The sequence below is a fragment of the Corvus moneduloides genome, chromosome 2 (genome assembly GCF_009650955.1).
Source record: "Corvus moneduloides isolate bCorMon1 chromosome 2, bCorMon1.pri, whole genome shotgun sequence".
Classification (NCBI taxonomy): Eukaryota; Metazoa; Chordata; class Aves; order Passeriformes; family Corvidae; genus Corvus; species Corvus moneduloides.
This window is the reverse complement of record NC_045477.1, coordinates 51,836,257-51,858,534: the sequence shown is the minus strand read 5'-3', so window position 1 is coordinate 51,858,534 and position 22,278 is coordinate 51,836,257. Positions and strand designations below refer to the sequence as shown.

The 22,278-nt window shown below is 37.8% G+C and overlaps 1 protein-coding gene across 4 annotated transcripts in view; it reads left to right on the top strand.

Moving 5' to 3' along the window:
* LOC116439699 (coiled-coil domain-containing protein 169-like) overlaps nt 1-20,300 on the top strand; it is a 29,944-nt gene extending 9,644 nt beyond the window's left edge. For 3 of the 4 annotated variants that reach the window (XM_032099600.1, XM_032099604.1, XM_032099602.1), the window contains 4 exons: nt 10,924-11,022; nt 11,219-11,272; nt 14,338-14,414; nt 18,246-20,300. In XM_032099600.1, coding sequence (XP_031955491.1) covers nt 10,924-11,022; nt 11,219-11,272; nt 14,338-14,414; nt 18,246-18,348 — 333 coding nt within the window. In that variant the 3' untranslated portion in view covers nt 18,349-20,300. The remainder of the gene's footprint in view (nt 1-10,923; nt 11,023-11,218; nt 11,273-14,337; nt 14,415-18,245) is intronic. The other variant, XM_032099601.1, reaches the window with a different exon arrangement.
* The last annotated feature ends 1,978 nt before the right edge of the window (nt 20,301-22,278 follow it).

Genomic DNA, 22,278 nt, shown 5'->3' with positions numbered 1-22,278 from the left:
GGTACTCTTGGAGAATGAAGAGCTGCTTTGCTTTTTAAATATATAATTTTAGAAGAGAAAACCTTGGTAAAAATACACAGAAAATTTTGTGGTGTTTAAGCATTTAGGTTTGTTAAAATTCTTTTGGGGTTTTTGAGAGTTGTTCAGGGGATTGGGGGAGAATATTTAGCTTCTTCACAGATGAGAATAAAGAGCAGATGTGAGTGGGTAGAAAAACAAAGAGTTTTCAGCCAGTCATCAATATACATTTGTTCAAAGTAAAAATGCCGAGAGTGGGTATATAAAGCATCGCGTGTGTGTCTGTAAAATCAAAAGTACACTATGATATTCAGCTTTCAACTTGCAGTTGCATATGAATAGGAAATATATTCCTATATGAAACTATACTTCCTAAGCGTATTGCATAGGAATAGCAATGGAACAGGCTGCCCAGGGACTTGGTTGAGTCACCATCCCTGCAGGTATTTAAAAGACACGTATTGTGGGGCTTGGCAACATGGATTAGTGGTGGACTTGGCACTGCTGGGTTAATGGTTGGACTTGATGATCACAAAAAGGTTGATTCTGTGATTGTGTGAAGCTCTGTGGAAAGACTGAAAAGTGGTTCTTTCAGCAAGATGATACAATTTCTAGAATGTGGCAGCAGTAGACAGTAGATTTTGTTTTAAGCAACGTATTTAGAAAATTAAATATTATTTTCAAGTATTTATAACCTGTGTTCCCAAGAAATTTATAATTAGGATTATTAGAAGGTCCTCTAATAATTCTTAATTTACTAAACAATTTCAGCTGTATTTAACAGAGGAGTTATCTCAAAGATACTAAAGAAATTTAGCTCACTCAGCTAGTCATTTACAGTCCTACTATAGTGAATAGAGGGAGAAAAACATGTCTGTAGAGTAATTCAACCCATTTAGACATAGGTAACATAAAATATTTTCTTGCTATCAAGCACAACAGGGAAAATAAAAAAAAAAGAGATTAGTCATCACGGACCCTGGCAGTCAGCAAGCTATAAAAACCTGAATGAAAGAGAAGAATACAAATGCAAATTCTGGAGTGATGAACAAGGAATCACAGAGGATTTTCTGTGATGAAAAATTGCAGTAATTGTTGCAGATGGCTTGCACTATTTTTGCTTTAGAATTGGAATTGTACTGATGAGTAATTTCTTTCTATTAAAAAAAAACCCTGAACCATTTAAATATACAGTTATCATTCTGAAGTCCTTATACTGATATGAGATAATCCTTTTTTTTCTTTTTTGATTCAGAAAAATGATGTAGATGTCACATAGCAATAAATGCGGAACTGATACCTTGAACACAGAAATTCTTACTGCCAGGGTTTAGAAAATTTTTTTTGTGTACTGAGGGCAAATAACAGTGACAAGAACAAGGAAGTTCCAACAGTGAAAACTGTTTAGTCAGTAATTTCCTTTATGTCCCAATGAATAATACAAATGTCATACAGTACTTCAGAAATGATTACAGAAGGAATGCATCCTCTCTAAAGTATAACATGATGCGAATTTTACTTGCTTCTTTTAAACGTGCTACTTTCATTTGTTTGCATTTTTTCATAAAATGAGTTTTGGTAAAATACATGTTCTCTGTTTAGCATAATTTCCCATATAAGCAGAAAGAAAACTTCCTTTCTCTATCACCATTTCTGCAAGAACCAATCCCTAGATAGCAGTTTTAGTATGCAAATACTGAAAAGCATACTGCAAAATCAGTTCAGGAGAGCATACTCCTGATAGCATTGCCTTAGCAACGCTCTAGTTAAGATTAGCCCAGGAACCAGGGCTTCTGTGATAAATCACCATTTTTTCACCATGTCCACCACCATAGATGAGAAAATTCTGACATTAAGGGCCAGATACTTGCTTTGCAAAGCTGCCTTTCTGGGAGGGCAGTGACCACAGAACAAATAGCCTCACACAAACCCCTCAGGGTTTTTGCTGTCAGTATTAAACTCTAAGCAGAATGTGTGGCAGTGTCACAGTGGAGACATACGTGACTGCAATATGACAGGAAGGGAATCTTGGGTTTGTGAAAACATGCGATGAAGACTTTGTGTTTCCGTAGGCGCTGATGACTGCCTGTAGGGAACATGAGCACTTGTAATGGCATAGGAAATGTTGACAATTCTCCTAGCAAGTGACTGTTAAATGAACCTTTTTGCTCTTCTTGGATTAAGTCATCAGTGGCTGTATGGAAAGTAGAAATCTCATATCCTAGCTTTTCATGAAACTTGGAAGCATTTTGGATAAGTTCTGTCTCTGGTCTGACTGCCCTAAACTGTTATCCTGCCTCCTCACAGACTTCCCCTTCCTACTCCTTTCATTTGACTTTGAGTAAATACTTTGAATGCCTCCAAGATACCTTTTTGATTTGGAATTTTTTCTTTTCCTTGTCAAGTTGGCATTAGTTGTTCCTCCTGGTGGCCTTGCTTAAACCAGGAGACTGTTTTACTCAAATCACTTTGTGGTGTGCCCAGAGGCAGAATACACTGTGTGTTTCAAAGGAAACAATCAGAGAAAAATCTTGGAGTCAAGTGATATTCCTATTTGTCTGTTCTCAAGAATTCCTTAGCAATTGATGGGGATTCTGGGATATCTTCCAGAGAAAATGTGTAAGGAATCCAGCCTTTTCCGGGCCTACCAGGAGAGATGATAAGTGAAACATTTCAGAGTCAGCAATGCCTTGTTCTGTCAATCTGAACCACAGCGCTGGAGGTCTCCGTTTTAACTTCCCCTGCCCAGGTCAGCGGATAACCCCTGCGAGCAATGCGTGAGACCACTGAAATAAGAACGTAGGAAGCGAGCATCCCACCCTTATTTCAGTGCTCTAAAGCAGCTCCGCTCTGGGTCTGGTTTGGAATCTAAGGATGATGCTGGCCACAAGGGGGCACTTGGCATTTAGGCAAGTACAGGGAGCCTTTCCTCGCCTGCCCTGACGCTTTTACAGGATCGAGTGCTTGTTGCATGAAGAAATACGCTATGCTAAATAATTCTCAGGTAGAATTTTTTCTGTAATATATGACTCGTGAATTTATTGATATCTATCTAAAATCAGTTTCCATTTTAGTAAAACTAAAGATGTATTATTAGTTTTTGCTCCTAATGAGTTTAAAATTATGTTAAAAGATTCAGTTAAATCAGCTGGTGAATGTCAGCTCCATGTTGGAAGGAAGGGAGCTTATTTTCTTGACAAAACTTCATTTAAATAAAAATGTCAAGTAGAATGAGTTGCAAAAGTCTTCTTGTGTTGCTTTTTTTATTCAACACAACTGACAGATACACTGCTTCTGTTCTAACTCATGGAGAAAAAGAGGAAGCAAATTGACATAAGGATCAATAGTCTGCACAAGCAGAGCTCTGATGAAAACAAGTTTGAGCGGCTTGATGATGTCATGGATTTGTCATCTTGTCTGTTGTGAAATGATTGTTAGAAATTGTCACCTCTGTTGCCACTGAGAGCAAGGCAAGAAATCCAGAATGAGAGCAACTTATATGTGTGGCCTTAAAATTCACTTGCAGTTGCTTTCCATATAATTTCATTTTCTTGCAATAATGTTAAGCCAAATGTGTAACTTCAGTCAAGTGAAAAGGAAATGGTGTGAAAACAAGAACTGGAGAGTTGGTGCTCCCTTTGTGAAACTCTGGGCTTCGTCATTGCTGGACACAAGATTAATATGTCTTTGAGAGTGAATCATGCCTAAGCACTGCAAAATTCTGTTATATAAAGGAAGTATTCTTTTAAAATCTCAGTGTGTCTTTTAGCTTTTTACCAGCTTGCTCAGAGTGGTTTGACATGGATGATGTATTGAAAACTAAGGATCTTAAATTCAGGTTAAATGCCTTAGTCAGCTTATGTCTCCTTTTCAGGCATATGATGTCCAGCTATTCAAGGCTTAGTAGAAGAACCTGTAATGAATCTATCTTAAAAAAAAAAAATCAGGGTTTAGTTAAACTACTTCTAAAAAGCTTTTCCAGAACTTATACTGGTTCATCCTGGAGTTTTGTTGACAATTTCTCATTCTGGAGGAAATGTTTATAGCTGGGAAGCTCCTTCTGGTTCTCTTGAGCTCTCACTGGTCCTTCCTGTGTTTGCAGGCTTTTTTGTGATGTAAGCACTCTGCTACAAGTCGGTGTAACTGTATGCTTTAAGTTGTGTTTTCTGTGAACTTTGTGTTGTTTTACAATATTAAGCACTTAGCTGATTATACAACCATGATCATAGACTATTGAATCTGTTTCGGTGAGGTTTCTTTCTGCATGTTTCCCACAGAATTCAAGGAAGTCAAATCCAGCTCTTAATGATTTAGCTGAGTTTATATGCTGTTGTTTCTCACTTCTGGATTTGTATTGATGTACAGCAGCTAAAAACATCAGATATACAAGGACTCTGCTAGTTGTCCAATTACTGCCTTGAAAGTAGGAGTGGGAGATAACTTACAAGCAGTCCTGGCTAAAGTAGACCTCTAGAACCTCTCTGAAGTATTTGTCCTTTAAAGTTTCTTAGTGTCGTGTTTTGACATTGCATTCTATAGTGTTTGGGGAGTTGGAGAGGTCTTCTAGTTGAGCAAGAACATCTGTGTCATGAGATTTCCACAAGAACTTCAGTACTACCATACTGAGCTCTGTGTCATCAATTAGGATGCAGGAATAGAAGTTCTTAGGCTGACTTAGCTGAGTAAGTTTCCTAGGTATTAGCTGTGAGAAAGGCAGCTAGATTGGGATTCAAACAGATTGTATTTTAGAGATGGAAAACCAATGGGAAGTTGGTAAGAAAAACCCAAGAAGTGTGCCTGAAATCCTGCCTCCTTTCCAGAAATAGATATGACTTTTCAGCCTTTCTCACTTTTTCCATGTCCTCCCTGCAAATATTTGCATTTCTGACTCATTGACAGCCTGGCTTCAAAAATTATCTCAGCACTGGTTAAATATGATGGTGGCAAGGACATTCTCAGGCTATGAGATATGAGATGAGGAAGCAGAAGACTACAATTTAACTCAACTAGTTTATTTCTGAGTTAAATTTTAGGCTGTTAGAAGAGGCTTTCTTCCTCAGGTAATATGCATAGAGCATCCTTGCCAGGTTATGCCCTGTTAGAGGGATGACCACCAGGAAGCTTTGTGTTGAGAGTCTTTGAAGACTTTCAGCAGCAAACCAAGCAGCTCGATTCAGCTTGTGCTTGTGGGCAGCCACAGCAGCAACAGCTCATATGTCTCCCTGTTATTTGACAAAAGCAGATGTGAAGAATGTAAGACACTGCAGAGACTGCTTTATTAGCACTAGGATGTTAAATTCTGCCTGAAGTGCAATTTCAGCTCCAGTCCTGCTTTGATTTTGGGCTTCACTTCCCAATCTGTAAATTTTGAGTATTTCACAGCTTTTTTATTTCACAAGAGATTTGTAAGCATGGGTATATTGCAATTAATGAGGTAGGGATGGTAACTGTATACTATTAGTCACATTTTCAACCTATTTCCATCTGCTTGCTCATCAAAAGCAGTGTAGTGTACCGTTTGTTTGCTTGCATTTGGATAGCATCCTTGCTCCAAAGCTGAATGAATGCCCAGGCATCTGCAGTGGACCAGCTGCATTGGCAGCAAAAAATAGACTGTGCTTCCAAAAGGACTAATGAAAAAAAAAATCTAAAAGTAGTTTACTTTTTAAGTGAAAGAACTCAAAGAAATTAGATAAGTACCATCACTGAGGAGATAGCAAATTGCTCTGTTGTAAGTAACAGCTGCAACACCAAGTCTTGCTGTCTTATAAAACACTGATGGACAGTCTAGTAAGGAAATAAATAGTGTGCTGTGGATTTACATAGAACAAATCTGGAGAGCAGCATGAACTTTGGTATTTACTATATTTGAGCTTGCTGTGGTGATACAAAATATGTAGTAGGTGGTACAAAAGATGCTGTACAAAAGATGCAGTCACATGGTTATAATCTTTAATGTGCAGTGAGGTCAAAGAAATTTAGTTTCCTAGTTTGACAATGCTGAGGTCTTCTCTGTCTTGTTTAATTCTGTAGACACTGATATCGAAATGAAATAACGCATGACCCTAGTGGAATTAAGCCAAATCTTCTCTTTAAGCTTACTTTTTCTCCTTGAATTGGCCAACATTGCCTGAATTGACTGTAGGAGCCTTCTGTATTTGGGCAAAGATTTCATCTGCATCCAAGGTACTTCTTCTTTAATTAGGAAAAAAGCCCCTGCAACAGCCCTTCAGTTCTTTTAATGTCTCCAGTATGGCTGTTGTAACAGATTAAAATTAATAACCATTCAAGCAGGGTCAAAATATTTTTCAAATATACAGCTCTTCTGTATCTCTTTTTTTTTTTCCTTTTGAACAGTGAAAGGGGTTATTTTGTCTTGCAACATGTTTTAAAAGTACTGCGCCTTTCGCTATGCTCCTGCAAAATCTTGATTTTAAAAGAAATCATTCCTAGGGAAATCTTCATGAAGCCCAGAATTTTTTAAATGGAAAATAAAATTTGGAGCCAAATAAGTAACATGTTATGCAGAAAATTATGCAAAAGAATAAAAGTTGCAATAATTGGCAGATGCTAGAAAAGACTAGAGACTTAAAACAGGCAGATGTAATTTTTTTACCAGCAGCAAGCATTCATAAATTCTCTGAAAAATAAATATGTAGATACTGGCCTTCTGGATGTGAGATTAGTATGATAAATAGGGAAAAATTTTAAAATTCCCAGGGAAAAAGAAGAGGAAAATATTTTGAGAATTGTTATCTTCTTTAAGTGTTTACCATGAAAATCTGGTAAACAAAGGCTTAGCAAAGCATTATGGTCATGAGAAGAAATAACTGATTATTAAGGGAATGGTTAAGTAATCAGTATAGAAAGGAAAGGGTTCATCTGTTCTGACTAAGGAGGCGCTTGTGTTAGAAATAAAAATAAACAAAAATTCTGAAACAGTTTCTTATTTTACACAGGGGACCTAAGCAAACAAATGGAAGAACCCGACTAACCAGGAATGTAGTAGCATTGATAGCAAAAACATGAAGGGATAACAAGTATTAAAGGAACACACTTGCCAGGAAAGAACAAAACAGAGATAGATGTGGTATGTAGCAGATGGAGAGACTTTGACAATAATGTTGTTGATTCTTTCTTCATCAGATGTTTGGATGAATTAATCTTGAGGATAGATTGGAAAACAAAGTTTAGTCAGAATAATATAGGGAAATAATATTGAAATGTACATTGAAACAATATGACTCTCTTAAATATTAGGACACAAATATTTACTTTTCTATATATAGCTGTCTACCTGTTGACTAGGTCTTTTAATTCCTACTATAGGCAGTTACAGGTCCTATTAATACAGTCAGCTAAGTAAAGAGATTTGTATCTAGATTTGTTTTGTTGGCATCTTCAGTGAAATAATTGTGAAAACAGAGTTGTGAAGATGTTTCAGTGCACAGTAGCCCAGTACTTCTCTGGAAGGGCACGTGTCTTGCCTAACCCATGTGTCGTATCTGCCACACATGAATGTCTTGGACTCACTAGAACATCTCAGATGGAACTGAGTTGAGCTCTTCATTTGCTTGGCTGAGTGAATCACAGCACATCATTGATAGTCTTCACTGTGACTTTTAGTAGGTGTTCAGTTCACATTTGGACACTCAAATATAGATACTCTCACCTCCGACTGAATCCCATCCAGTCAAATATAGATATAAATATAGTATTTGGATGGATGAATTTGGATATAATATTATTAGATTGCTGCCAGAAATTGTGTGATATGCTATACTTGTAAGTAAAGACTAAAAACCAAGTGCTAATAATGATGAGGCACAAAATTCAGTGGATAATTAACACATTTTATCAGAAAATACTAGATAAAAGGGAGACAATGATATTTTATGTTTTTAAAATCTACAAGAACATTGCAGAAAAGACAGTCAAAAAACCTGTCAGATCAAGTGATTATGAATTCATTCACTCTAAATTAAACATGTATATATTGCCTAAGTTTTAAGTAAAGGCAGAAACAATAAAATGCAGGACAAAGGAAAAAATAGCTAATGTCAGCAAGTGCTTGGAAGAAGAAATGATGATAACCAAATCCTAAGGAAACTCAGAGAGCTGGATATGCTTAAAATGAGGGAAGTGGGTAATCCATATCTGAAAGGACTGGCTTGTCACATCACTGATCTGATAGCAAATGGTTCTAATAAGCATGTGCACATTGTGTACACTGGAGAAAAGCACCCTTTTTTCAGTTTTAAGATAAAGAGAGGAATAGTTGTTGCAAAATGAAATTGAAACATGGATATGTTAGAAGGGTAGGCAAACCTGTTGACATTCTGTGCTAAAACAATAGATTTGTTGTCTCAGGAGAGAGAGTAATCTTGTTCACTCTGACCTCTGATAAAGATATCATGTCACATGGGAAGTGACTGATTAATTTGGAGAAAATGAAAATGAGTAGATTTGTTAAAGGAGTAAAGAGCTGTCAAATGGAACATGATAGTGGTGATTAGTGAAGGATCTGCTGGGAGAGTACACGCAGAACTCTTCCAGGACCAGGTTTAGGATGAATCTTAATATTTAATGCATGACCTTGATACACAAAGTAGAATTAGATTGTGATATCTCTCTCCTGAAACCAATTATATAATTGGTATCTGGATGTGGTTTAGAAAAAGAAAGACAGTGGAGACTAGATTATTAAAAATGTGAGTAAAATTTAATAGTGGAGACCAAAGGATTTAGAAAATAGTAAAGAAATGTTATGAATTGAGAACTGATACAACTGCAGAGGAGCATCTGGATATTCTAGCTGATGCCTTGTTGACTGTGAGCCATCATTGTGCAGCTGTGCAAAAGGAAAATGCAGTCCTAAAATTTATATAGGTAAAGAAGTATCACTGATATTGTTCAAGGCAGTGAGATGGCTTTTGGAGTACTGCATACTATAGGCCAGTTCTGTTCTCCAGACATAAGAAGGTTGATCTCCAGCCTGACGTACAAAAGTGTTACTAGGATGATTAGATGAAAGGACAGCCTGCTGTGTGAAAGATAATTTTTGCAAGTTCAGCTTAATCATCCTAGTAAAATGGATGTGGAAAAAGATGCTCATGTCTTCAATCTATACATGCTGGGGGAAAACACCAGGGAGGAATAACAGTTATCTTAAAACACATTTTAGTACAAGAACAAACAGGTATAAACTGACCTTGAATGATCATAGAATCATAAAATGGTTTGGGTTGGAAGGGACCTTAAAGATCATTATTCCAACTCCCCTGCCATGGGCAGGGACACCTTATACTAGACTGGCTTGCTCAGAGTTCCGCCCAGCTTTGAAGACTTGCAGGGATGGGGCGCAGACAACTTCTCTGGGCAACCTGTGACTCACCACCCTCACAGTAAAAAATTTCTTCCTAATATCTAATCTAAACCTGTACTCTTTCAATTTAAAGCTATTAGTCCTTGTCCTGTTACTACATACCTTTGTAAAAAGTCCCTCTCCAGCTCTCTTGCAGGCCCTCTTCAGGTACTGGAAGGTGCTATAAGGTCTTCCCAAAGCCTTCTCTTGCCCAGGTGGAACAATCCCAACTGTCTCAGCCTGTCTTCAGAAGAGAGGTGCTCCAGCCCCGTGATTTTTATGGTCCTTCTCTGCTTCTTCTCTGCTGCAACAGGTCGACATCCTTATCTTGGAAGCCCCAGAGCTGGATGCAGTACTCCAGGTGGGGTCTCAAGAGAGCAGAGCAGAGGAGGGCAGTCACCTCTCTCAATCTGTTGGCCACACTTCTTATGACGCAGCCCAGGACACAGTTGGCTTTCTGGACTGCAAGCCATATTCCCAGATCATGCCAAGATTTTTGTCTACCAATACCCCCAAGTCGTCCTTCTCAAGACCACTCAATCTCTGAAAAGGATACAGATTCTTCCTAGACTACCTATGATCACCGACGTACCTATAGAAGCTTTTCTTGTTGCCCTTGACATCCCTGGCCATGTTTAATTCTGTCAGGGCTGTGGCTTTCCTAAGCTGATCAAACAATCGCTGTATTCCTCCCAGGCTACCAGTCGATGTTTCTACCCTCTCTAGGCTTCCTTTTTGTGTTTGAATTTGTTCAGGAGCTCTTTGTCCATCCAAGCAGGCCTCCTGGCATATTTGCCCAAATTCCTCTTTGTTGTAATGCAGTGTTCCTGGGCTTGGAGGAGGAAACTCTACATTAGAGCCTTCCATAAGAATGTCTCCACTGGATGGAATGGATCAAATTATGAATGGGATTATGAAACGCGATTTCCTATGTTAGATGTAGAGGAGGACTTGCTTGGATTTTACTTCCTTACGCAGAAAACAAAGATTTGGCCAGTGCCAGTAACCAAAAATGGACTCTACTGCTGTTACTTGTTCCAGCTGTAGACAAGGTAGATGGCTGCACACCTAAAACACACCCAAGTCTCCCCACAAAGTACTGCTTTCTAGCCAAGTTGGTATGAGTTACCTTTGATGTCCCATGTGCCACTTCCACCAGCCCAGCAGCTCCCTCAGCAAGTGGTTTGAAAATGGATGTGCTGGTAAGATGTGAAATCTTCTTCCTACTAAAAAGGAGCCATCAGAGGGAATTTTGGTCAGAACCAAGGAGCAATTCTGACTGGTCACCGCAAGGTGATTTTGCTAAGCTGACAAGGAGCAGCAGTGTGGAAAACTGTGTAGTGCATAGCTGATAATTGTAGCATACGGTTAATTGCTTTTGTCTCTGCAGTGTGCCAGCCAGAACCATGCAAACAAAAAATGCACAGGAACCAAGAGAATGACAAATATCATAATGCTTGAAGAATAAGCACTATGGTGATGACATCTTTCTACAGAATGGAAATAGTTGTAAAACATTGTTTTATGTACCATAATCACAGGGTTCGTTAAAGGAGGTTCTTAAACATCTAGAAGAAGAGAAGAGAAGTCTCCAGAATCAGCTAAAGGACTATGAACTTAGACTAGAGCAAGAAGCAAAGGTTTGTAGTCATTCTATCCCTCTAGACAATAAGAGCTCTTATGTTGTGTGATAGACAGTGTGTGTGGGACACACAATAGAATAGTTCCAGAAAATATGTTACTGGAAAAAGGCTCTGCTGTATATTTGAATCTTCTGTATGATTCCACTTTTAAAATTTATGCTTAGTGATAGCCTATATCTCGTTCTAACTGTAGGCTTACCACAAAGCTAATGATGAGCGGCGCATGTACCTCTCAGAGATCTTACAGGTAAGAAAAATGTGTGACTCAGTAACTTTTAATCCTTTCTTAATATAACAACAGCATCTGTTAACGCCATTAGATCAGGGTGTTTTATCACTTCATTTGTATATCAAATATGTTACAAAAGCTGCTTTTTTAAAATTTTAAGAGCCATAAATTAAAAGGTTGCTACAGCTTATTTATTTTAAATACTTTTTTTGCTTTTGTATTGATTGGAGTTTCAGTGTTCCCTAGCACAGTCGAAGTGCCCTTAACTGGGAAAGCTGAAACAATTTTCAGATGCTTGGCCATCCATTAGTCACAAGACTGCTATGCAGTTGAATAGAACAGAAGCAAATTATTAGCAGTAGTGACACCCACCTTAAGTAGTAACTCCTCCTTTTCATATTTCTCCTTTTTTCTTTTAAAGACAAACTATCCAACCAGTTCAGAATGAAATACAATGCATATTTCTATTAACTTTGTAAAATAGGGATAAGACACCTTGTTTTGGTGAAGTCACAAATTAAATTTTATTGCTACGAATTATGTAATACATAAAATTTTATACTACAAACTGGAGGAACCTGTAAAGGAATCTGTAAAGACTTATAGTACTTATTATTCTGGAAAAGCTCTAAATTCCTAAATAATGTAAAAGTAATAGCTTAGTGGGAAATTCAAGAATGGCTGTCACTGAATCCCTTTCATAGCTAACTGGGGTAAAAGCCTGTAATTAGCAGTGTTTCCATGTGTTTGCGCAGTGGGTAACTGATTCTCTTGCATGGTTCATTGCCACTTTGGGAAATCTGAAAGAATTGCTTAAATGAACTTTCCAGCATGAGACCAAGAAAAGCCTGGGAAATTCTCATGATAACTGTTAATATCTTCACATTAACGGTGAAACTGAGAACTTCTGGAGGAAGAAGTAGGAAACAAAAGCAGATTTTATTACTGAACATGCTAGCAAGAGGAGAGCCTATGTTCAGCTCCCTATAAAAACACTTAAATATGCATAAAACACTATTTGAAGTGAGGTATATGCACTGGCATGTTGCACAGTGGGGCACTGGGGTCTAGGATTTTGCCATCAACACTCAAGGTAGTTAGTGCATCATATTTTCAGCAATTAATTATTTACCCACATGATTTCAGTATCATATAAGAGCAAAATAGTCATCTTAAGATTAATATTCCTGCCTTTAGTTCTCTAAATGTCAAATAGCCATTCTAAAATAATTGTGGAGGAATCCTCTGCAATCTATGGAGAAAGAATCATGTCTAAGGTGCAAAGTATCACACCTGTTTAGGTCAATATGAAATTAATTTCCCCAGGGACTTTTCTGTCCCTCCTCCTGAGCTCTAAGCAAAGCCTAAGTGAGTAGTTTAGATTAAACGCCTACCTTGTACATTACTGATCTGAGCGGTGACCACTGATAGGACATGAGGAAAGGGAATGAAGCTGCATGAGGGAAAGTTCAGAGTGAGCACTAGGAAAAGAGTCTTCATTGAAAGGGTGGTCAATCAGTGGATCATGATCCCCAGGGAACTGGTCATAGCACCAAGCTTGTCAGACTTCAAGGAGCAACTGGATTACACTTTTTAGTTTTAGGTAGTCCTGCAAGGAGCAGGAAGTTGGACTTGGTGTTCCTTATGGGCCCCTTCCAACTTGAGATATTCTATGATTCTGTGGTTCACTGTTGGTTTCAAAAGAATAAGTGGTTTATCTGTTCCCTTCAAGTCTTTTTCTGATATTACTTTGATTTGGCTTCTATATTATTTTAAAATCTGCATATATATGCCCTCTCTTTTAACAGTTCATTTTAACAATAGATGCAGGTTTAAACATACAGTCAGTCCAGACTCTTTCAACTGTGTTAAAATATCAATGTTCTAGAGTCTGCACACTGATACTGGATGCTGTTGAGTTAGAAGGGTTTACCTATGGGCTAATATTTTCCATACCTTGCACAGTAAATATACCACTGGGTATTGCTATCCTGTAACAACAATGTATTCTAGTGGCACTCTCATGTTTACAGAGACTGGATATAGTGTTCTTTTAAGCCTTTGTTTTCCCTCATTATGTTTGTATTTTTTTATAGCTTACAGTAGAAAAAAAATAAAAAAAAAAATTTAAAATATCATAGAATGGAAGTTTTTTACTGGTAGATATTTAAAAATCCCAGGCGTTTTAGGCTTTTCCTGCTCTGTTTTGGATCCCTTCTGAAGCCTGCAGCAGAAGCAAAAGAGAAAGATGCTTCGGAGCAGCCATGTCTTTAATTTACCTTTTTATTACTGAGTGTTTTTCTGCTTTTTTTTGTATTTACAGAATATATTTATCTTCTGTGTGCTTTTGATGTTTAGCTTGTCTGGTCCATAAGGGTATAGTCAGTTTTAAATGATAGTTTTAAAATAAATTAAAAATTTCACAGTCTTGAGAACTTGTGCTAGAGGCACCAGTGGTTTACAGTGTATTCTTATTTGCTTTTCTTGTTTTGTTTTCAATCTGACAAATCATTGTTTTGGGATTTGGACTTCACAAATCTTAAAGGCACTCTCTGGTGGTATTCAGAAATCAGTTTGAGGCAAGCAAAGAAGAACAGTAGCTGTTCTTTAAAAAGGCCATTCTTTCAGGCCAGATTTTTGCCACAAACTGTTGCTTGCATAGTGGAATCTGACTTTTGACTGGGATTTCTTTGCAGAAAAGGCCCAGGGTTATAGATTGCTACATCTGGAAATCTGTTTGTGCAGCAATGGCTGATTTTAGTTGGGATAGGCCTGGAGTAAACTGTACCAGCAAAAACTACTATGGATAGTAATCATAGATACCAGCACTCTTATATTCATATAAATTACAAAAACAGTGAAGGCAAGCTTGGCATTGCTCTTGCCTCATGTGTCACAGAATCTCACCTGCTCGGATATGATAAGATGATAAATTATACTAGCCATCATCTTTAATACTGGAATTCCTCGAGTACAAAAATTTCTTGCCTTCAAGAAAGTAAATCTGTGAAATTCCTTTTCACTTCTGTAACTGTGATTGTGGTTAGGATTTAACTTGTTTTGTGAAAATTTGGCTATTGCAGATCTCAGCTAAACTTAAAATTGTTGAAAGGCAAAAACCAGATGCTCTGACTGGCAAGGGAGAAAAACAGATACTGAGGTAAATTTCCTTTACATTCCCTGTTTTCTGGTTTATTATTTTTTGCTAAGTACTATGTTTTGAACATTGTAAGTTTCTGTTAATGATAAATATCACAGAACATAATCCCACTGACAAAGTATTGCTCAGTGTAATTTTGGTATTACTTTTCAATCAGTTTTATTTAATGCTTACATCATTGTTTAACAGATTTCTGTTTAGTTATATGGGTTAGAAATATAAATTTGAAAACAGTTGACCTGCTTTGAGATATATAGAAATAAAATTAATTTCTGTTTGTAATGCTTGTGGATAAGCTTGAAGTTGGAGGAGATTTATTTTTTAGCTGAACTGAATATGTTAAGAATATAAAGTGTGAAGGATATAGGGAGTAATATGAAAAGTTTGTTGGACCCAGTAACCTGCCTCCAGTGAACGTAAACAGATGCCTGCAAAAGTGTGAAAGCAAGCAGATATAGTACTTGATTTTGGAACTCTCTCAAATGCTTTACATTTAGAGACTTCCTAAGCTAGTGTGGTTTCTATGTGTTTAGTGTCTCACAGTAAATACTCTTCTAAAAACCCAGTTACCTATATTATTAAAATGAGCATACACAATATATATTGGGATCATCTAAAAATGTAATGAGTAAACTATAAACATGAAATTGTGTAGACATATTTGCTTACCAGCCTTTTCCTTTCATTCTGTGTAAGCACAGAATCACAGGATTTCATAAACTGGAACTGTGAATCTTCATGTTCCAGGAGAGAATATTAGCAGAATATGAATTAATGCAGTACAATATGAATTCACTTCTATGACTGAAGTTTCTCAATACATAAAAAGCACTGTGTGGGTTTGAAGTGCCCCATATGCCACTGTATCACTGCTGGCCCCAGTGATATTTAACATGGTTGATATGAAGGTCAGAAAGCTAGAACCAGGAGGATTCACTGCCTCTGCAGTGCGATTAAATATCATCAGCCAGATACTGAGGTCTGCTGAGAGTTAGCACTGATCTGTGATAATGGTGGGGTTTTTTTACAATCTATTTTAGTACACCATTACTTACCCTGAAATTATATGACAGTGTGTTTCTGGTAATTTTCTTTACATCAAACAAACAAAAAAAAAAAAAGTGTAAAAGAAAATAAAGTGTCCTATAACTGCTGGTCTCAGAAGATGTGTAGTATAACAAAACATTCCCTTTCAGTCCATTTTCCCTAAGAGGATCTTTTTTAAACTTTTCAATATGCTTTAAACACACGAAGACAATTGTTCATCCTTTAAATTGTCCTTAGTACAAAAGGACCTAGTTTTCAAAGGACTGACTTTTATAACCAGTGACTTAGAACTTTCAGGACAAACTTAGATCTTTGCTGGCAACATGGATGTAAGAGTGGGGGTTTAGCATAGTTTGTATTTTAAGAAAATACTAGAATATAGGTATGCACCCCTTGAACTTCACAAGGTAACTACAGCCATTGTTATACTATTCCTTTTTAGTTATGCTTTGATTTATAGCCTGGGGGTTGTTTGTTCAAGCTGATATAAATGAGAAATAATTTCATTAAAATAAGAGAAGACATGCATGTTCTTGAGAATAATTTGAAAATTTTCTGTCTTGAGTTCTTACCTCACCTCTGTTGCCCTTTTACAAAATACCTGCACTGGAATTCAAATCATACTAAGAAACTGCTTAATGCTTGTTTTAACTATAGGAACTGGTGTGGAAAGCCCAATCTGTGTATTAAAGCAACACTGAAAAAATTTTTGGGTAGTAATTGTGAATTGTTGATGCATTCAGTTTCCTCGCTGCCCCAACACAAAAGCAAGTTCAGTAGAGGTCCTTTTTGTGGTTATTCACAGGACAAGCAGATGGGCTAGCTGACAGTTGGGAAGACCATGGATGTCTTGATGGCTCATATCTCTGATGCAATCTGAGCAGCCAATTTATTGTTGTTCTGACCCTTACTGTTACACTGAGACTTAAGGTGGGGCTTATTAGCTCAGTTTCAACACTGCACTGCTGCAATTACCCGGTTTCTAAGTCCGTAAGTCCAGCTGGTTTTGAGTGGAAGAGGTTTTGCTGCCTGCAGAATTCCACACAGGCATTTGCTGTCTGCTTTGTCCAGCTGTACAGTGATCTACAGTTTAATCAATTGATTTTGAGTAGTCAACTGATTTGAATTTGTATAATTGATTGCTGAGCACACTGAGGCCTTGGATTGTGATCTTCCAAGTCTGAATATGGGCACAGTTCTCCCTTCAAGATGAAGACTGCTGGTGAGAGCTGGAACAAAGCATGTGTCAATCTCAAGAAGACTAGTGAGCCCTACTGTGCCGGTTTGGACAAATTTGGAGGAAAAATATATCCTCTGAGAGAAGGCAGATTACAACCATCCCTCCCCCACCAGGTTCGGGAAAAAAAAAGAAATTTTTCCTTGAAGGAAAGTGAAATAGATAAAAACTATTTATTTAACAAACACACAGGAAAAGGATAATAATGCTAAATAATGAAACCTCTCACTGTGGAGAGAAACCTGGGAAAATTTTAGAGTCCTTCCATAGGTAGCGTCTCTCCTCCTCCTTGGAGCTGGGACAGGGTGGGCCCTCCTCCAGGGCCTCCATCTCAGTGGAAGAAGTCCCGATGTGTTCTGATGTTGAAGCAGTCCAAAAAAAGAAAGAAAAAAACAAAGTCCCAGGAAAACAAAAGTTCAACTCTCCGTCTCCCTCTGGGCAAGAAGAAAGCTGAAAGCTGGCTGGAAAGCAAGCAGTGCTTTCCCGCTCCTCTCTCTCGCTGCAGCAGAACACAGAGAGGTTTTATCTGTGTCCTTGAAACAAACTGTAAACGGCTTTGGAAGTTTTGCTGGGTTTTTTTTTTTCCTCTCCCCCCTCTCAGGCTCAGTTTAAAGGCATAGAAAGGCACAAAATTAATTTCTGGGCATAAAGCTCGATAGGGGATACACATCATAAAGTCACCCCAAGACACCTAGGTTTGACTTTGTTGGCTCTTTGCCCATAAATTTGAAACTTGCACAGATACCATCATCATATCACTTACCTGGATATCATGACAAACGTAATGGTGTGATGTCAGGATATATTTTCCTTCAAAATGCCATTGCTTGAGAAAGACACTGAAGCTCTGTATATTGTTATTAGAGTCTGTAAAGTGCTGTCTGTCCTCTGCAGTAATGAACAGGAAGAGAAACAAAGGGACATTGCATAGGAGCGGAGATGCAGGCTTCTTGGTCCGGAGAATGACCTTTCCAGCTTGAAGAAGCACCATTCTTTCCCCAGAGATTTTTTTACATTCCCTCTGATTTCTTAGAAGATCAAGACGAAGCTCTAGCTGGTTTCATGTATATGGTGTATATATCCATAGTGAGTACCACTTCAAAAGTCTGCTGGCAGCATCTCCTGCAGGCATTTCTGGCAATGATGGACTCAAGAGCCTGGCTCTCCAGAGTGGAATACCTGCAGAGAACTGTAACTACATCTACATGAAGTGTTTTTCCATTTTCTGATGGGGATTCTTTAACTGATGAAAACGTCTCTGTAGCCAGTTATCATTCTCCTAGCACCAATATTTAGTATTCTGTTCATGTACTTCAAATGACATCACTTAGGTAACAAGAATCATGAGATGAAGGTTGAGTTTGCAGAATAATTAGATGCTCTGCTAACCTGCGAACCTAGAAATATACTTGTTTTTTTCCTTTCTCAGGTTTCTTAATTCACAATAGTAATCAGCTATGCAAATATAGAAAGCATGCTCATTTTTAGCAGTTAAAACTTGCAGGGAATGTGACATTTGCTGACTAACTTCACCCATTTTATTTCAGAGGAAGACACAGTGTTCCAGGAAACCCAAAGATGGTTAATCCTCAAAACCGATCAATTAAAAAGACTGTAGGAGTGAACCAGCTTCCACAACTAAAGCTCTGATTTAATATTAATGCCAAGAACTTCAAGTCACTTTTTAAAAAATTTAATTTAACTGAAAGTTTCTAAATTGAAAATGAAAGTATTCGTGTCTTATTGCAATGCCAGACCCAGACTGGAATGTCTTCTTGGCTGCCTTAGTGTAAGAGTTCCTCTGCCTAATGGAATTGCTCTTCTAGTTGCCATCTTTGACCCTTTCCATTCTGGTTCACGTCAGTGATTCTGAGTGTGAGGGTGTTGGGAGACTTGGAGAATATTTAATATCTTTATACACTGTGTAGATCCTTGAACTATCTGACTGCACAGCAGCCATGGAAAACAAACAAGCCTCTGGCATTTTTGACCTCTCAACCAAGAAGAAGAAAAAGGCAGACTGATGTAAGCTGAAGTATTGTCTAAATATAACTTTTTTTAAAAGCTAGCTTGCCACAGATCCTGTGTTGACTACAACTTTCTGTCTGCATGGTTTAGAAGCACAGCACCATTTCCAGCTGCTTGAGGCACTAGTAATGGATAGAAATGACAGAAAAATTGATCACTTTTTGTTAAGAAATCTTCAGAGCCTATCTTGTGGAGGGGTTGTTTCTTTTAAACTGTATATATGTGTTATGTTTTCTGGTATTGGTGTGTGGCTCTTTGAAATTGGAACTCTCAGATGAACCCTTGTATCCACAGTCTGGGGGGTCATAAAAATATCTGTCTTCTTCAGTGGCATTGATCCTTGTGCTTTTAGGGTCCAAAATAGTGCCAGTCCTAAAAGTCATCTCTTCAGTGAAAGTAGAACTACGTTGTCTTTTCATTCTTAAGCATGCAATTATTGTTGCAGTTTTCATTACCTACATTTTAGTCATTAAACTTCGGCAGAATTTTTTCAAGTGGCAACGGCATTATGTTTTGGTAATGAAGCTTCAGTCCTCTGGGTTATGGCTTAAAAGCTCTTGGCAGAGCAAATGTGGTTGCTTGACTGCCCTTTATGATTTTAAGAGCATTCCTAACTCTTTGCAATAAAGTTTTTTGCCTCTTTAAGAGCAGTACTAATAGTTCCTTATTACTGGCAGCATTAAAATGACACAGTAATTAAACTCATAGGAAAAGACAGACCAATGGTGTCATTCTAAAATGCAGAGAGAAAAGACCTGCAGCATGGTAGAGCATATTCAGTATGGAAATCCAATTTTTTTCTCTTACATAGTATGAAATTCATTGCAGATATGTGTCATGTTATGATGTACATGGTATCATTCTTTCATAAGCAGGGTGGTCTGCCTGGCCAGTTTTTTCCTCACAGCATAGCACAGCTGGTCAGGTTAGCACTCTTCTGTTTGTGTTTTTCACATGAAAAATTTCCAAATGTTCATTGTGCTGGCATTTGTCATTGTGGAGAAGGAGAGGGGAAAAATCACCATAATGGTTCTATTGGCATAAAAGACAAGGGACATCTGCAGTAGTGAAGGAGATCCAGTTCTTGGATTCATGCAGCAAACATTTCCTACTTCTGTCTCTGAATCAAATGTTAGTGCACTCAAGTCTGGTCCTTGTAGCACCTCAGAATAACCAGAAACATTGCACAAATATGACAGAGCATTTTTTCACAACAGGAGTCTTGGATGCTTCCCTCAAGGGTAGTCCTCACTGAGGACTTAAAAAGAGGCTTTTTTTGAAGCCTAAAAAGAGACATTTATTGGTACAGGAATGACCCGGGAGAAGAGCAGACTATATCCTATTTAGTTCCTGTTTCAGCTTGCCAGGAGCAATTTGATTTAATTCAGGATTTGAAATGCAGTAGTATGATAATTAATTGCTAAAACATGTGGTGTTTGACCACTCTAATTGTATGTCCAGCTGTAATGTTTGTTGTGCAAAATGGTTATAGTTCTCTACTCGTACTCTTTGAATTACTTGGCATTTCATTTTCTTCCTGGCTTTCTGCAAATAAGAATGAACCTGATAATTAAGTTTGATGACTCCAATTTCTTTGCAACGGCAAAAAGAGAGTTTTTGGTTTCAAAAGTGTGGTGTCTCTTTGGACCTAAATAAAACTTTTCTAACTTACCCAAAACATTCAGGAATTTTTAATTTGATTTGGTGGGCTTGGGTGAAGAAATGTTTTGAAATTTCTGGATTTATCTTGTGTGGGCTTTTCTTACTGTTTTGTTGTCCTGTGAAATGCGGTTTGTTGACATTTGCAGCAATGAACAGTTAGATGGCTTTATATAATATCTTCTATATGAATATTTCAGCACTTTTAGGATTAATTAATCCTTCAAAGCATAGTATGTAGGATTATTTTAGGCCTACAAGACAGAATCACAGAGCTAGGTTTATTTAAAGTAGATATGGGAGTGTAGTGATGTCTGGTTTTCCCCTGATTTCACAACAGAGTGATCTTTTGTAATGCTGCCAACCATTTCAGGATAAAGTCTGCCTCCTCTAAAGTCTCTGTGTATCATATGTCACCATGAAGGAATCTGAAACCAAAAATGGGAAACTGGATTGCTGACAGTTGTGGTCAGTGATTGAATGGAGCTAAACATCAGAGGAAGACAGGATCAGAGGTGAAGGTTTGAGTCTGGCCAAACTTCTTCCTTCAACATAGAAGGTACTTGGGATTCCAGATATACCAGTTGTAGTGTGTAAGTGACTTTAACTGATGGACTGGGAAATTTGATATCCTAACTCAGCACTTGAGGGTATGCTTCCTATACATGGTTACTCGTGTAATTCCACTAATTTCAGATGAGTCATGATCTTGAGGTAACTAAGGCATTTTAAGTATTTACCCATTGTGTTTCTGGAAGATATAAATTTAAAATCTCAAATGCTGGCACACATTTCTTATTTCCAAAAAGCCCCTTTATTTTTTTCTTTTTAAAAGTCTCATTATTAAAGATGGTATTGAGTCATGATATTTGGTTTTAATTAATCAGTTTAGCACCAGTGATGGAATAAAATTAAAATGTTTGTTGGACAGGCATTGACTGTGTGGCTGATTATTATGTAATTGTGCAGCATAACCACAGGCTCCAGAGAACTGGGGTGATGAGCTTCCTCATGTTCAGGACATTATTAATAATAAGCAAGGTATTTTGTTGCTTAAATACTTTGTTTAGTGAGTTCTCTGTATTTAAACTGATGAGGTGGTACAGCTGACAGTTTCCCTGATTCATATGATATTCCATCTCCACTGGTAAAGATGAGGCGCATAATTTAGCCTTAATACATTTCTAGTAGAGGAGGATGCTGTGCAGGCCTTTTTACAAATGTGGTGCAGACACAGTAGCAGGCAAATAAATTAATTAATAAATAAGTGAGCAAACCTCTGTGTTATTAAGCTTCTGCTGGTTTTGCTAGACTGGTGTCAAACATAAGCTGTACTTTGAACTAACTCTAGTTGGAAACAGATATAAGGTGCAGGGGCTGAAATCATAGCTAATTGCCACAGTTTTATCTCTTTACACACAGGTGTCACACTAATGGCAGACAGCTCTAGACTGGATAATGAGGCTTTTCAAAGGTGTCAGTACCTTATTTACTTGTCAGATCAGTTTAACCCTCTCTTCCAAAAATACAAACATTGGATTTAGTTCCTTATAGGTTACAGCTTAGAATCCAGTTTTCCTGCACTTCACTAATCTGTGCCATAAACTACCAACTAAGAACCATGTAGAGACCAAATGAGGCTCTCATGTCTACAGGAGCAGCATGCAGGTGGGGCCAGGCTTTCCCTGTGGTTCTGGGACCAACTCAATGCACCACCCCACGGAAAGGACTCTCCTAGGCTTCATTTCTAGGCTGGTAAAATTCCTATGCTCTGGTTCCCATGCAACTTCTCACCCCTCTCCTTGTTGCCTGGGAGAAAATGAATTCTGCTTCAGGAACCCATCTGTAAATTGGGGAGAACAGTGTGTTTCTGGTGCTGAGAAGTGACATGAA